Genomic DNA, 17,392 nt, shown 5'->3' with positions numbered 1-17,392 from the left:
CAAAAGATATACCATGTAAACATTAAGGAACAAAGCAGAAGTCTCAACAAGTTTAAAAGAAAATTTAAAACACAATGAATCATAAATAATAAAGATGGTTCAATAAAAATGAAAATATGGGCCGGGGTTGTGGCTCAGAGGTAGAGCACTTGCCTAGCATTCGTGAGGCACATGGTTTGATACTCAGCACCACATAAAGTAAAATAAAGATATTGTGTCCACCTATAACTAAAACATTTAATTTAAAAAAATGAAAATACAATATATCTGGAATACAGCTAAACTAGTTTTTATACCACTACTAGTGAATACCACTAAATAATTACATTAGAAAAGAAATAAAGTCATCAAGTCAATAATCTGAAGGAGCAAAAACACAAAGCTGAAGGAAATAATAACATAAGAGCAGAAATGAATATATCTGAATGTAGGAAAACATTAGAGAAAAAAAATCAATGAAACAAAAAGCTGATTCTTTGTTACACTTCTAGCATGCATGACAAAAGAATACACAAATTACCAATATTAAGCATAAAACAAGAGATACCACTACAGATCCTAAAAGTATAAGTGAGTGCTATGAATAATTTCATGATTATAAACTCTACAACTTAAATGTGGACAGTTTTCTCAAAACCCACAAACTATTAAACACAACTAAATGAAACAAACAACTTGAATGTTGCTATAACAATTTTAAATAGTAAATAAGTATTTATTTATTTTTTTTAAGTTTTTAAATATCTCTTTATTCAACTTTTTATTCTAATTTGTTATGTATGATAGCAGAATGCATTACAATTCATATTAAACATATAGAGCACAATTTTTCATATCTCTGTACACAAAGTAGAGTCACACTATTTGTGTGTATGTAGGGTAATGACATTTATCTCATTCCACAGTCTTTCCTACCCCCTTGCCACCTCTCTTCCCCTCCCTCCTTTTTGCTCTATCTAGAGTTCATCTAATCCACCCATGCTCCCCCAGCCCCCGCCAACCCCATTATGAATCAGCATCCTTATAGCAGAGAAAACATTCTGCATTTCGTATTTTGGGATTGGCTCTCTTCACTTAGCATTTCATTCTCCAACTCCATCCGTTTACCTGCAAATTCCATGATTTCATTCTCTGATTGCTGAGTAATATTCCATTGTGTATACATACCACATTTTGTAATCCATTCACCAACTGAAGGACATCTAGGTTGATTCCACAGTTTAGCTAAGTAAATAAGTATTTAAAAAGCTCTTACAAAATAAAACTCCAGGCTCAGATGATTCTGCTGGATAAGTGTACCATTTATAGAAGAATTAATACCTGTTTTATACAATATACTCTATAAAATAGAAGAGGAAAGAGCATCTCTCAACTCAATGAATAAGGCCAGTATTATCTAACACCAAAACCATACAAAGTCAGTGCAAGGAAAATAAAAAACACAAATGAACAAAAAAATGGTATACCAATCTCTCTCCTGAACTTAGATGCAAAAATCCTCAACAAAATATTTATAAATAAAATCCAGCAAAATACTAAAATAATTATAACATTGCCTATTGGGATCTATTGTAAGGATGCAAAGCAGACTCAACATTTGAAATCAGTCAATGTAATCTAATACATTAACAGGCTAAAGAAGAAAAATTGTATGATAATATCAATGGATATAGAAAAATTATTTGGTAAAATCCAACAACCATTCTTAATAAAAATTCTCAAAAAATTAAAAATCAAGGAAAAATTCCTCGACAAGGGAAAATAAGATACACAGATTGGGAAAAAATAAAACTGACAGAATTTGCAGATGACATAATTGTCTATGCAGAAAATCTCAAGGAATCTAGGAAAAAAATCTGCTAGAACTAATAAATAACTTCAATGTTTCAGGGTATAAGATTAATATTTTAAAGATATATTTCTATATATAGGCTAAAGGTTACTCATCTGAAATGCCTGAGACCAGATGTATTTGAGATTTAGAATTTTTCCAGATTTTGGAATATTTGCATAGAAGTTATCTTGAGGATGAGACCCAACTCTAAAACAAATTCATTTATGTTCATATATACCTCATACAAATAGCCTGAAGGTAATTTTATATATTTTTAATAATTTCATGCATGAAAAAAGTTTGTGTATCATAGCCAAAGGGGCTAGAGAATCTTTTTTCCTATGAGGATGCTGAGTTAACTGTGTCTTACGCACTTGTGTTTTGACTGTGATAAAGTCAGGTGTAGAATTTTCCATTTGTGAGTTCATACTGGTTCCAAAAAAGTTTTTTGGAGCATTTTGGATTTCAGATTTTTGGTTTAGGGATGCTCAATCCATACAAACAATGAATGCGTGAAATCCAAAATTTAAAAACATAATACAGGGCTGGGGCCATAGTTCAGTTGGTAGAGTACTTGCCTTGCATGCACAAGGCCCTGGGTTCAATCCTCAGCATCAAAAAAAACAACATAATACAATTTATAATCATTACCAAAAAATAAAATAAAATGCTTAAATATTAAATATACAAAACATGTCTAGAATTTGTATGCTGAAAATTATAAATCTGATGAAAGACACTGATAAAGATCTGAATAGAGAGATCTACCATGTTCATGGATTGGAGAATTCAACATAAAGATGTCAATTATCCCCAAATTGAGCTATGGTGCAATTCCTATGAAAAGCGCAGCAAGGTTTTTTCATAGACATATATAAGCTTATTTTTATAGTGAAAAGTATAAGTCATGGAATAGTTAATACAATCTTGAGGGTATAAGACAATAACGTAGAGGAATCACTATAACTATTGAAAAAAAGATGTCACAAGTTCTCTGTCTATTAAGAAGAGAACAAGTCAGGTGCAGTGGCACATGCTTGTAATTCCAACGGCTTGGGAGGCTGAGGCAGGAGCATCTCAAGTTCAAAGCCAGCCTCAGCAACTTAGCAAGACCCCAATCAACTTAGCAAGACCCTATCTCAAAATTATATACACATATATGTATATACATACATACATATATATAAATATGGAGGGCTAAGGATGTGAACCCCTTGGTTCTATCCCTGGTACCAAGCAAAAAAAAAAAAAAAAGAGAGAGAGAGAGAGAGAACAAGATGAATAATATAAATACTTATTTTATAATGAGCTGCATCTTAAACCATCCTGGACCCAGAGTTCTTTTCTCCATGTATTCCCTCTGTTGGCTGATGACGTCACTCATATGCCCATTCATCAAAGTCAAAAGCCATCCTATGCTTCTTCTCTATCACAGTTCCCCTTCTCATTATAAGCCAATCAGTATACAGTCAGACTTACCTTGAAAATGTTTTTCTGTGAGTCCTTCTCCACTTCTGTTACCACTGCCTAAGCAGGGCATCGTATGTTGCACTGATGTGGATGACTTCATCAGCCTCCTCACTACTCCCTTACCTCAGACCATAAGTTCACCCTCACATTACATAAAATTATTTAAATATGGAAAACTAAATATGCCACTTCTCTTTTTAAAAACGTTCAGTTCCTATCCATCAGAGGCCAATTCCTCAGGCCTAAATACAGGGCCTATCACCTCTGCAACTGTTATCACACCAGTCATTCCTGATTTTATCCAAGGAATCACCAAAATACTGTAAGTTGTCTTCATACACTGCTTTTACAGAATTTTCTTCTCTCTTACTTGCCTGGCTAACTTCTACTTGTCTTTCAAGTTTCACTAATAAAGCCTGAAGGAAATAGTCCTCTTCTGTGCCTCCTTCTACCCTGCATTTACCATACTTTCAGACATCTCTAAACAACTCCTCCATACCCAAAGTTGTTGAATTATAACTTTTAAAAGCGCTGGAGTGTAATCTTGTACATTTTCCCTTCTCCAGGACCTGTCACAGTGGATATTCACTATCACCTTTGTTAAACTAACTAATGACTCTGTCTGTTAGTTGTATACCCAGCTCCTCCCTCAGGTGTCCTAAGCCCTAGCCCATACCCAGCTCCTCTAGTCATTTGCCTACCTATGTTCTTCTCACTGCCCGAAATGCCATTCATCAATTTTTTATTCTAATACTCAGCAAGAAGAATGAAGTTGTAAACAGTTTTTCCTCTTCATTCTAATGAAGCCTTCTCCAGAAAGGGCCAGTTTAAACACTGCCATCCTTTTGTGGACTTCTTTGATCTACCTAATCCTTATATACTCTTGGAACTTCACATATAATTCCTGTAAAGCATTTACTTGCATTATATTGCTTTTCAAAGGCAAAAAAAAAAACCAAAAACAAACAAACAAACAAAAAAAACACCTCTTATTCTTCTTGGTCCAAATTAAGGGTCAATGAAGATAGCTGAACTGAACAAAGAGGTCTGAGACTGAGATAAAATCAAGCAGTAGAGGCAGATTTTAACCATATGATTCCAGTGATCTATTTGAAAAGAGTTGTTTAGAATCTCTTGGGATATCTAACAAAAGAAGCATCCTCATCTTTCTGTGGAATTTAAGATACAGATTTTTGAATAAAGCTAAAAGAAGTAGGAAACAACTTTTCTCCAGAGTCTCTCAAAATTATGATTCATGATGTTGTGTTATTGAGTTGCACCAATGACTTTTGGAGCACAGTACCCCTGATCCTTAACTTAATCCTTGTAAGTGAATAATTATGAAAGCATTATGGTTTCTAAGTTTGCTTAGAAAACTGTTTCTAGTCAACCAGTATATGATTCTAATACTCAGCATGAAGAATGAAGTTGAACACTGTATGTGCTACACATAGTCTTTTTGCCACTTATATAAAAGCTAAAAATTTCATTTTCATTTCACGTGACCCACAGTTAGAGTACATATTGAACAGAAGCCGCTAAAGATGCATTTACTAAAAATACCTATGGTTTTGTTAGATTCATTTTTCTGCCAACCAAATGTATTTGAATATTATTAGCATAATCATCTCTTTTGAAATGAAACTCTTTCTGAAGTAAAGGAATCTTATAGTGAAACTGAATGTACGTAATGTTTGCCTGAGTTTTAGATTCCAGCTTCCTGCACAGCTCATCAGATTTTATCTGATGCAACTGTGATCTTTTCATGTTTTCAATTTTCCCTATATTTAATAGTATGCTAATAATAAAATTTAATATTTTTTAAGAAGAAAAGCAAAACTAAAATCCAAGAACTAAATGAGTTCCTTTTTTTCCTCAGCTGTTTGTCTAGTCCTGCCTCTCAAGTCTTTCTCTGAAGATTTATACTAATAGCTTTCCTCTTCGGCTGCATTACTGTATCACAAAATTAACTGTATCACTTAACTGATGCTAAGTTAACACTGAATGATAATCATCTAGAGGGATGGTAATAATTTTCTCTCCTACAATTGTTACCAAAATGGAAAGAAATTAAGATTTACTGAGTACCCACCAGAAACTGTGCAAGATATTTCCTTATTTACTAGATCATATTTACTGGTTACTAGCTAGCTCCATGAGCTAAATATTATCTTCATCCTACAGATAAGGAAACTGAAAATCAGAAAAAATAACTAATTGAAGGTTTCCTAAGTGCTATATTTCTGCATTCAAATCTAAGCATCTTGACTTATAGTTCAGTGCTTGCAGAAATTGAATATTGTACTTTAGAAAATTACTTATTAAAGGTGATAGTATAAAGATGTCACAGAGACTTAAATTCAAAGGAGGAAGATGGGATAGGGAGAGTTTTGCAAAGCATTTTAAAAAATGGGTAAGTTGGGTAAGTGTGGGTGGGATTTATATACCAAACATGTAGAAGTTAAAGGTTTATCTGTCCAATAAATCTAATCATTTGCTCCAGTTAGCTTCTAGCTGGTAAAGTTGGATGGACATGAATTCTTCTCAGATGCCCTGTATGAGCCACAGAGAAGGTCTCCACTACTAGAGGTAATAATCTTCTAAGAGATTCTGAAATTACAACTGGGACCTGGCTGAATTAAAGTAGAGGAAAAGCTTTTTTTAAAGAAAGAAAAATGTCTCAACTCTAACTCTAGGAATGAGATGATTCTATGATGACAACACAACACAGAAGCTTACTTTCAAATCCATCATTCTGTTGTTATATGGCTAACAGAAATGTGTTATTCTTTACACAGTAAAATAGAATACTGCCCTTTTTGAGCTGAAGACTAATATTTGAGACAGAAACCTAATGAGTAGGCAGGCTGTTCATTCAATGGGTCTTCCACATTCTATTCTTTTACTAAATATCAAAAAACATACTTTCACCATATCTTACTGTTCCACAAAAACGTCTTTAAGCTTTATTGTTATATATTAAATATTAATAAAGAATCAAATGAAGTATCCATTTAACAATGCTTCCAAGAAAGCTGAAATAATTACAGAGAGACACCATATTAATGGGTAGGAAAGCTTAGTATCATAAGAATGTCAATTTTCCTGAAAGTTATTTGTAAACTCAATGATTACAATAAAAAATACAATCACACATACAAAAAAGTGCTAAATGGCTCTTCAAATAAACTTAATTTAACTATTATGGAAAGCTAAGATTTAAGGTACTGAAAGAATAAAGATAATTTAGAGAACAAGAGTGTAGAAAGCTAGAAATATTTTAGAATAAAAATGTGATTATTTTAAATAAAATAATCAATTATATTGAAAAATGATACTTCTCAGAACAGAAGAGCAAGATGACAACATGTGAAATATGAGAAAAACGTTCAGAGATTTAAAGAATTAATACAGAAGTTCTAAACTGAAAATTTGGCATGCAAAAAAGAACAAAGAAAATGGAATAAAAAGATGCCATTGTTAAAGAAATAAGAAGACAGAATTTTCAAAACTAAAAAAGAATAAGTCTTCAGATTATGACTAGCACAATAAAGAATCAAAGATCCACAATAAGACTCAAATGTCACTGTGAAATTTCAGAATACCACAGATGAAGACAAACCCTTATGAATTCCCCAAGAGGAATGTGAATCGGATTGGCTTTGGGCATCTATTTAGCAACACTAAATACCAGCAGACTGTGCTGCAATGCCATATGTGTGAGATGACACATCTCCTACAGTCAGAGATGTAGAGAGTTTGCTTTCTATTCATCCTGACTAACAAAGTTACTTGAGGAAATATTTCCAACAAAACAACAGGGCAGACAAGAATGGAGACAGCATGAAACCCAGGAAAAAGATCCGGTGCAATAAAGTAGTAAAGGAAAGCTTCCATACAGCAGTACTTCATCAGGCCTAGAAACAATTAGGATAAAAGGCTTCAGGATAAAGACCTTAAGAATACAAATGACTCAACAGAGGACAACATGCTAATAAGAATTAATAATAGAGTGAGATTTATTATAAAGTGCAAAAATCCAAAAGGGAAAAAAGCTAAGAAAGAAAGTCATGACTGAACTGTGAACTGAACTGAACCATGCAAATATGAACAATGGATGGAGTGTTAGAAAAGAGAACTTATTTGGTGATGCTGAGAACTCCCAGAACTGGCTGAAAACTCATGAACATTCAGAGAGGTTGTCCTAGCCATTCTTAGCCTAGGACTAAACAATGTATACAAAATCATAATAATCTAAGTGCTGGTTTTGGCCTTCAAACTTCAGAGCCAACCTATGGACAATGATCTGATCTTAAAACAGAAGAAAGAGTAGGTGCGCACTAATGTTAATACCACACATTACAAGGACTTAGAACACATGTAGACTACCAATGGACCAAACATTAACACTGAACACTTTCCAGTGAAACAAGGGAGCAAACCAAAAATGAAGATAGCATGGAATCCTGGGAGGTGGATCTAATAGAAGAATAATGATTTAAAATTACAAAAGTAGTTGATAGACAAAACATAATAATAAAATTAGCAAACACTGTAAGAAAAAGGGAAGGAGTAATGAAAGGAAACTAAATCCTTCTCTTTCATAATAGATTTCAAGTTGTGTACAGTTGATAGAATTCTGGCAAAATAATAGCTATTCCAATGTGGAAACACTTCTGCTACAGTAGAAATTAAATATAAACCATTGCAAAATAAACAAAAAAACTAAGTTTATTTATCTTTTGCAAAACATAGTTGAGATGTATTTATCATATTATGTAAGGTTCTTTATGTAATGACTAATGCAAAAATCAGGATCTTTATGTACTAATGCAAAAATTAGTTCTTGAATTCTGTCACAGAAAAATAGGAACCCAAAACTTCTTCCATTCCCTTGGTTGGGATACCTAGCATAAGATAAAATTAAGTGGAAAACTCCAGCAATCTGTCTCAAAAGGATTTCCACAGAAGAAAAAGCCCTACTGAAGAGAAGTTCAAATTTTTAAAGAATTAGAAAACACATAAAGAAACCATTTATCATAAGCCAAGAGCCAGAGGAAACACAAGTAGAAGGATCAGTATCCCCAAGTACAGGAGTTACTAGAGCAAAAATGCCATTCAAAAAGGTTTTTAGAAGTGTGATAAAAGTATTAGAGAAATGAAGGTTAGAAATCACAAAGAACAAAATACAAATGAAATGATAAGGTAGATTTGAAAGAATCAAATACAATTTCTAAAAAGAAAAAACAGTCTTTAAAAATTGAAAATTCACTATATGAGTTAAACAGCAATTTCTGAGACACAGATGAAGAAATAATGAGGAGCTATATGGAAGTTCTGGGCCACTCAGACTGAAGGTGAACAGAGGGGAGAGCGCAGGGCTTGTCACACTCTCTTCTGTACTATTTGGACTGTTCAATATTATTACTTTGAGACGCACTATTTTAAAATAAAGAATGCATATGTGTGTTTTACAAAATTTACTTGAAGATAGTATTCTACACCATTTAATGCTCTGTATGTAAGGACTCTTGTGAGAACTGACTTCTCAAATTCATTTATAGGAAATGGGAATCCAAAGCCTCTCTCCCTTTGCCTTAGTTGCAAGAATTCAAGAATAATTTTAGAGTTCCCCAGTAGTGACTCATTATAAATAATCTTTACTCCTCACTTTAATTTTTTTAGCTGGGCACAATGTCACACTCCTGTACTCCCAGCAGCTCAAGAAGCTGAGGCAGGAGAATTGCAAGTTCAAGGCCAGCCTCAGTAACTTAGTGAAGTCCTAAGAAACTGAGTGAGGCTCTGTCTTAAAATAAAATATATAAAAGGGCTGGGAATGTGGCTCAGAGGTTAAATGCCCCCGGGTTCAATCTTCAGTACCAAAAAAAAGATAATTTTTCTTCTGTCTTGTTTTACATCTATTTCTTTTTAAAATCTCTTGAAGTTCCTTTTGGAAGATGGAGGCAGTAAGTCAATAACAAGATGTCATAAATTATAGACTTATTACTCCTCCAAAATGGATTCAACTTACTTAGGTATTTATATTGACTTAAATCTTTCTCTAAAGTGTATATGTTCTTTAAAGGGTGTTAGAGATACACAGATAGGTGTAGGAGCAAATTTACCTTTTACAAAGTTTCTAACTGTGGAGTGGTTCCAGTTGAGACAAGGTAGCAGCAGAGGAGGGCAACCCCCGCCCAACAGGCTCTGAAGGGCCCCCTGAGTGTGCTCAACTTGGAAAACTGCTTCTGCAGTGACTCTCAGTTATCCAATGGATAAGAAGTCTGATTGTTCTCACCACAAGATATGAGGCTCATGTCTTTATAAATCTACACTTACAAGGGAATTAAGTGATGATAAAGGAAAGGAGAGAAAAGATTAGGAAAAATTCAAGATTTTGTTTATCAGTTGTACTTAACACATTTTCCTGCTTCTCCTTAAACTCACATAAAAAAAAGCATTGTAAGCATATTCACTAAAAATCAATCCAGTAACATTTTTTTAAAATTATCTTAAGTATTAAAAACAACTAGATAAAAATCAAGATATCAAATTTAATTTCTTACATAGTAGAGACAAGGCAAATGTTAACATCTTGTGTACTGTTGAACTCCTTCACGATCCTGAGCCTTTCCTCTGATTTTGTACTTCCATCAAGTCGCCGGTAATCCAGCCCAGATGCCATACAGTATTGCTGGAGCACATCAAGCAACTGGAGGAAAGACAGGGAGGGGGACAAATGGGAATTCTTGGTTTATGAGTTTCCTTCCATCACAGACGTTAGACTTACTAAGTATTATTGGCGCTCGTGGTTTCTTTCTTAAAATTCCATGAGCAGTAAATATTTCGAGAGCCAGGTGTAGTAGTGGTAGAACACTTGCCTACCACATGCTGGGCCTTGGTTTGGATTCCCAGCATCGCTAAATAGATAGATAGATAGATAGATAGATAGATAGATAGATAGATAGATAGATAGATAGATATTATTCTCACATCAGACCATATATTTCTTTCAATTTTTCTGAAACTGGCTTTAATGTTCAGAAACCTTTGCTTAAAAAACGATCAAAAAAATCATCTACTCTTTTGAAAACTAAAACCAAATAAAAAGAAATTACTAGTTAAATGATTTATGTAAACATGTTACATTATTAGTATTATTTTCTAAATTCTAAAATATCTCAAGTGTCCCAGAGAACACCTTAATCATAAACAAGCAATCAACAGAAAATGAAAATCTATTTTTGAATTTAACATCTGACAGTAGCCCCTGATATAATTGAGATTTAAGTGTCTATTTGAAAAACCTCAAGTTTTTTACCTTGTCACCATTTAATACTGTATGGAAGACAGAAAAATATGGCTGTAAGCTATTATGTCCCTTCTGCTTTATGTCTCAGAAGCCAGGGCTGGGCATATCAAAAATACATATCAGATAAAACTCACCTTGGTGGAAAAAGAGAAGAGAAGAACCTTATCTCTGTTTTTTCGGAAATGATTTAAAAGCTGCTGAAGAACCTGGAAATGAACCACAGAACATGAGTGAACCAGTCCCAGCTGAAAATATACTTTCTATGTATGAACATCACTTGAGAATTTCTTAAAGGAAGCATTTTAGGTTATAGGATGCATTTAAATGGATTAATTTAATTTCCAAAATACATGTTCTTTATACCTATAATACATTAAGAAACTAAATTATAGAAAGCATACCTTTTAGGAAGTATTTATGCTGTCTCTAGATAGATGTAATGGAATGTGTACAATTACATCTAGGTTCCAAAAGTCTTGATATTTATTTTCCTAAACGAATCAATCCGATATACACCTCTTCTCATTTTCTCCCCTTTGTTTCTCTATTTATAGTTAAACCCTGACTTCCAGATTGGATTTTGACCTCAAAATGCCAATAATCTGTCCCCACACACGAAGCATTTAGGGAGGAAGCAAACTTCTAAAGCCTTGAGTCTAATAGTAATGCTGTTATTTTTAAACAGACATTTCCACATCTGGCAATGACAGTTTCAGAACACCATGGAAAAGCAACCCACAGAGGGGGAAAAAGAAATTTTCTGTATTATGTTTGAAGTTTTTCTTCACTATGAAACAAACACTTAAGCAATTTTATGCATTCAATGATAAATATTCAAACTTTTAAATAAAAAAAATTTACAACCAATAAAACACTCTCTTAATAACTGAGCAAGTGAAGAAGATGCTGTGCTGTTTGATTCCTATTGCCAATCTCTCAAAAAAGCTGAAGATTTTTTAAAGAAATCTACTCAGATAAATAATCAAATGGTAAATGAAAATGTTACTGCTAAAATAAATATTATTTCAATATCTGAAGAACTTAAAAAGTAAGTTTTAACTTGCATTTAGCTTTATTAATAAAATCACGAATCCCATAAACTATGTACATTTGAATTTCATGTAAGACACAATTATTGGCTAAAAGCAGGATTAAAGGCTTGGCATCCCTGCCTCCACTTTGCATCTGTTTCCTTTGCTCGGAGTCTCCTTGGATTCCAGGAAAAGGTCTGATCCCATAAACATCTTGTGATGAGCAGAAGCTATTCCTCATGCAACATCAAGTTTTGTATGGAATTAGGGGAGGAAGAAAGTCCCCTCTGAACCAATCCTGAGATAAGGATGTACAGACCACACCTGATCACAATCACCTGCTTTGACGACTATGAAAAGCCTCTAGGTAGCTGGGCAAACCCCCCAACTTTAGCCTTCATTCCCTATTTTTAAAACTTCAGGGCCATGGACAGGGGCCTCCTTGTCTTCCTGGTGCAGCTGCACTGATTAAGTTCCTTTCAAGTTTTTTACCATTACCTTTTCAGTTTGGTGTTTGCAATGAGTAGATGGGCTTGATTTACTGGATCCCCAGAGTCAGGCCTCTGGCCTACTATTCTAGTAACATCACAAGAAAACATATCACTTATCATTATTACTATGGCACATTTGTAACAACTGATTAAGGATATTAATATATTAATACTGAAGTCTGCAGTTTACGTTAGGATTCATTCATTGTGTAGTATGGTTCTATGGGCTTGGAAAAAACTGAATCATAACACACACAACACACACACACAATTATAGTATTATAAAGAACAGTTTCACTGCACTAAAAATTCCTTGTGCTTCACCTATTCAGCCTTCCTTCCTCCAGAACTCATAGAAACCACCTTTTTATTGCCTCTATAATTTTTCCTTTTCCAGAGTGTCATATAGTTGGAATCATATAGTCTTTTCAGACTGGCTTCTTCCATTTAGCAATATGCATTTAGGTTTCCCCATGAAATTCATGGTTTGATAGCCTAATTATTTTTATTGCTAAATGATATTCCATTGTATGATGGCACCAGTTTGCTTATCCATTCACCTACTGAAGGGCATCCTTGTTACTTCCAAGCTCTGGCAATTATAAATATAGTCATAGAGGTTCTTGTGAAAATGTAGTTTTTAGCTCATTAAAACTCATTGATTTAATTTGTTTTAACTCAATTGGGTAAATACCAGGGCCTGTGATTGCTGGATCATCTGATGAGAGCATAATTAAGGTATTATTTTTTAAAATTTTAATTTTAAATCTTTACTAAATATTTAAATTTAAGAGCTCAAAAGATAAGAGCTTTGTGAGAAACCACCAAACTATCTTCCAAAGTGGTTGCACCACTGCATCCCACCAGCAACAAATGGGAGCCCTGGTGCTCCACACCCTCCCCAGCATTTCATGTTTTCATTGTTCTGGATTGGGCCATTTTAATGGGTGTGCAGTGGCATCGTGTTTTATTTTGCAATTCCTTAATGGCATATGATATTGAGCATCTTTGCATATGCTTATTTGCCACCTGTACATGTTTTTGGTGAGGTATCTATCCAGATCTTTGGCCTACTTTTAATTTGGGTTACCTGTTTTCTTACTGTTGAGTTTTAAGAGTTCTTTTTATCTTTTGAACACCATTCTTTATTGGTTTGCAAACACTTTCTCCTGATCTGTGACTTTTCTTTTCATTCCCCGAAAGAATGTACAGGACAAGAAATCTACTCTTATTGTTTGGGGTGGTATCATTACATATTAACTTTAGGCGTTTTCAAATATTTTACAGTAAAAACAAAAACAAGCCATAGGAAAAGTGAACATTTTTAGATTGGAGATCTTCATTAGGCTAATTTAAACAAACTCACTAAATACATAACTATAGATTAAGATCCCTTATAATAAATTTTAAAAAACGACAATACTGTCAACACATGTTGAAGCCTTGATAATACAGACCCAAAGTTTTATCACTTAGTTGTCTTCCACAGAACACGACAACCTACTATTTTTTTTTAAAAAAAGCCTAAATTTGAGAGGTTCACAGCAAAGGTAATGTGGATCTAACTTTTCTCAACTTTGCCAGACAGGCCTAGAAAAGTGAACTTTGTGTGATTTGAGCAACACTTTTTTTCTGTGCCCCTCTTTCTAAGTGGCATTCCCAATGGGAAAAAACTGAGAATTCTTATCAGGTGAATGAGTGAAACTTGTGACTATCCCCTGAATGGTAGCTGAAATAATGAATAACCTTAACACTCAAGATAAAGAGCTGGGTCATGAGTATAATTTTGAGCATATGAAGACTATAGCAGGCATTATGTTCAGAGTCCTTGTAGCTGTATGGTGACCTGAGATAAGACAAGCAGAACCTGAGTCTTTGACACCTCAATTCAAAAAGAATGTACAACTCAATTACTTGGAGTTATTTATGCCATAGGCAATAATTCTATGGTAAACCAATAGGTTCAGATCACCAAATCAATATATCACCAGATGATGTTGTTAATCAAATGATGAGAAATAGTCCTAAAATATCTATTCAGAGGTCCCAAGCAACCAACCATGATAAGCTTATCTAGATTAACTGTTAAAGGTATTTTCAGGGGGGAAAAAAAAAAAAGCTAACTACTTTCAATTATTTCCTTTTTATACTCTTTTTGCCAAAAGAAATAGCTTACCTTTTTATTAATTATAAAGTTGGGAATTATTCTGCAAAAAGCTCTGAATCCATAAATAAAAGTTCTTTGTAATAAAGAAGCTAAGCAAAAGTGTTTTCTTGCCAGGAGGCTGGAAGCTGCCAGCATTTCAAGCAGCTGTCAGAGGCAATGTCCGAAGGCCTGGGATCATGGGTGGAGAACCTAGCTTTACCTCTCATAGCCCTCCTTCAGCATGGCTACAGGTCAGTTTCCCTGTGCACAATGAAGTTCCCTTGCAAACTTACAATTTAGGTCACCAAGTGAAAAAAAAGGTAGACAATTCAGTATAGGCACAGATACTTTGCCCATCATGAGCTCTTCAAAGAATTCTTTCAATACCTATCCTCACCTTCCTGTCTAGCACCTGCATTTACACTTTCAGTAGATCATTTCCCCTTTTTGAAGAACAGCGATTATGTTTGTGGTAACAGCACACATTTTAAGAGGGCATAAGTCAATACATCAATAAGGAAAGGCTGAAGTACATTTGATATGACTGCTACTGAGAACCACTGTATGCACACATCTGTATGCAGGGTTCCTAGTGACTAGGTAAATGCAAATAGAACTACACCAGCTGTCCATAGCCACCGTCTCTTCTGAACATTTGAGAACTTGTTCTGATTAGCTGGTGTCCCTGCCATACCATGGATAAATACTGTGAATGTCATCTCCATCTGTGTGCAACCTAAAAAAGGAGTACTCACCTTCATTTTCCCACTGTATTTAGGATCAGAAAGAGTTTCAAAGGACGATTCTTTGCTTTTCTGCACAAAATCCGGGAATTTGGAAAATACCTGATCACATATCCTTTTGATAAGTGTTTCCTTGTGAGGGAGAGGTAAAAGATAAGAATTTCAACTTAACACATTTAAACCTGCATAAATTGAAATTGTTTATGGAGAAAATAGTTCTATTTTCAAGGAATGCATTACTTTGAAGATTTTGCCTTCTCTAAATCAGAATAACTCAGAAAATCTTAAAGTGATATTAAGATATATGCTTTGATAAATATGACTACTAACTTTATTATTACTTTTTCAAAATTTCCAAAACTGGGAAATAAACACCCCCAAGAGTAAGTGTACTGATAAATACAATCAATAAGAGTGTCAGTTATAGGTTATAGGCTAGTAAAAAATATAGATTATAGATATAAGATTTTGATAAGTGAGATAAGTCAATTATAAAGCAAGAACGGCTATAGGCAGGCCTAAGACTCCATTTTGCTGTTTTCTATTAAAAAAAAAAAAAAAAAAAACTATTACAAGAGCTATTTCTGACTGAAATGAAAGCTGTTTTCTTACAATATATTGTTTGCTATACTTTATACCCCACAAAATGTACTCAACCCAGAATATGATGGTCTTAGTGACCCAGGACTTTGAAGTAGATTCTTGCCTCCATTAACCACCTGCCCGAACTCAGGATATGGTTGACTAACACCTGCTCAAACCCAAGATGTGATTGTCTTGAGTTCCTGTGCTAATTGCTGCCTTAGCTTCTACAACTGGTTTGCTTGCATGACACTAAGGAAAGTCCCTGAGCTTCGGTTTTCATCCTTAAATTCCAAGACACAGACCAAGTGGTTGCTGCTCTTCCATATATTTCAGTCTGTATGGGTGGGTGACAGTCTCGGGCCAGGTAAATAAATCCCCCTTTGATTTCAATTTGAACTTAGAGTATTTCTGAAGTGGCTCCCCATAACAGTACTATCAAAGAATATTAAATTCAAAATTTAAAAATTAAATTTAAACAACATCAACAATAACATGAAAATAAAATAAAATCATTACATAAAAGGCTTTTGAAAAGATCTTTTTATTTATGTTATGCTCTAGTATAAGACACAATTGAAACTACCAAAGTAGATGATTATATTTAACACTAAACTCTGAAATTACTGATTTTTTCCACTTTAGGAAAAAGTCCTAATATTTAATATGCATATTAGTTATCCTACTTTTACCCAGAGTAGATAAATATAAGTAGATATTTCATTAATGGGATAGCCTGATCAAATATCTTACTTAGTAATTATACCAAAGTATATTAGGGAGAATAAATGAGCATTATTAGAAGCATAAAAAAGTTTTTTTAAAACAAAACACTTATTTATTTTTTTTTTTAGTTGTAGTTGGACACAATACATTCATTCATTCATTCATTCATTCATTCATTTATATGTGGTGCTGAGGATTAAACCCTGGGCCTCCCATGTGCTAGGCAAGCACACTACCACTGAGCCCCAGCCCCAGCCCAAGAAGCATAAAAAAGTTTTTAAGTTTAAATGTTCTCAGTTTGATTAAAAGTTTAAGTGTACATGCTTCTTAATATTAACATTTTATTTTTTATTATTGTTTTGGAACTGGGGACGGAACCCAGGGCCTCATGCATGCTAGGCATGAGTTCTAACAGTGAGCTGCATCCCCAGCCACCTAAATTTTAAAATGAGTAGCTCAGTTTTCTTTTAAACTTCACAGACACACATACAAAAAAACACCTTAGGAATATTTAGCTAAGAAATTTTATACTAAATACCAATTTATATCAATAGCAATATCACTTTTATACCAATAGTATCATAAAAAATGTAAAAAGCCAACCCACACCTGTTGTTTGGAGGTACTGGCAGCTTGCAACAGTGCGACATGATTAGCCACCTTCTGAAGGACTGCGAGGTAACTGAGACACAAGGTTTGTACCGTTTCACCACGGGAATTGGTCTGTAACCAGAAAAATACAGAAATTAAAAGCAAGAAAAGAACTTACACGGCTATGTAACTGCTTACGTCAAAAAATATCTCACAATATTTATTATCTAGTTACTTTGGCACAATGAATTCTAAGAAAATGATGGTCAACTATATACAAAATATCTATGAATCAATAACATGGAATCATTTTTGGTGAATCATAATATAATAATGCTTTTTAAATCCTCATTTTGGAGCATATTTATCCTTGTAATACACAGTAATAGAAATGTTGCTGCTATTAAAAGTTTCCTGGTGACAAAGCTATGACATAGTTACAGCACTACACAGACCTCTTTATTCT

The 17,392-nt window shown here is 33.9% G+C and overlaps 1 protein-coding gene across 8 annotated transcripts in view; it reads right to left on the bottom strand.

Moving 5' to 3' along the window:
- The window catches only part of Ercc6l2 (ERCC excision repair 6 like 2), a 136,348-nt gene that overhangs the window by 83,287 nt on the left and 35,669 nt on the right, over positions 1-17,392 (bottom strand). For all 8 annotated transcript variants that reach the window (XR_009228499.1, XR_009228501.1, XR_009228500.1 and 5 more), the window contains 4 exons: positions 16,945-17,058; positions 15,040-15,159; positions 10,751-10,822; positions 9,871-10,016 (listed from right to left, as the gene is read on the bottom strand). Coding sequence is in view for 3 of the 8 variants with exons in the window: in XM_046462715.2 (XP_046318671.1) it covers positions 9,871-10,016; positions 10,751-10,822; positions 15,040-15,159; positions 16,945-17,058 (452 nt within the window). In the remaining 5 variants the exon portion in view is untranslated. The remainder of the gene's footprint in view (positions 1-9,870; positions 10,017-10,750; positions 10,823-15,039; positions 15,160-16,944; positions 17,059-17,392) is intronic.

The sequence above is a fragment of the Marmota monax genome, unplaced genomic scaffold, assembly GCF_021218885.2.
Source record: "Marmota monax isolate L192 unplaced genomic scaffold, Marmota_monax_Labrador192_F-V1.1 WCK01_AAM20220418_F8-fsc00180, whole genome shotgun sequence".
NCBI classification, from domain to species: Eukaryota; Metazoa; Chordata; class Mammalia; order Rodentia; family Sciuridae; genus Marmota; species Marmota monax.
The sequence above is the reverse complement of the archived record's forward strand: the minus strand, read 5'-3'. Positions and strand labels throughout refer to the sequence as shown.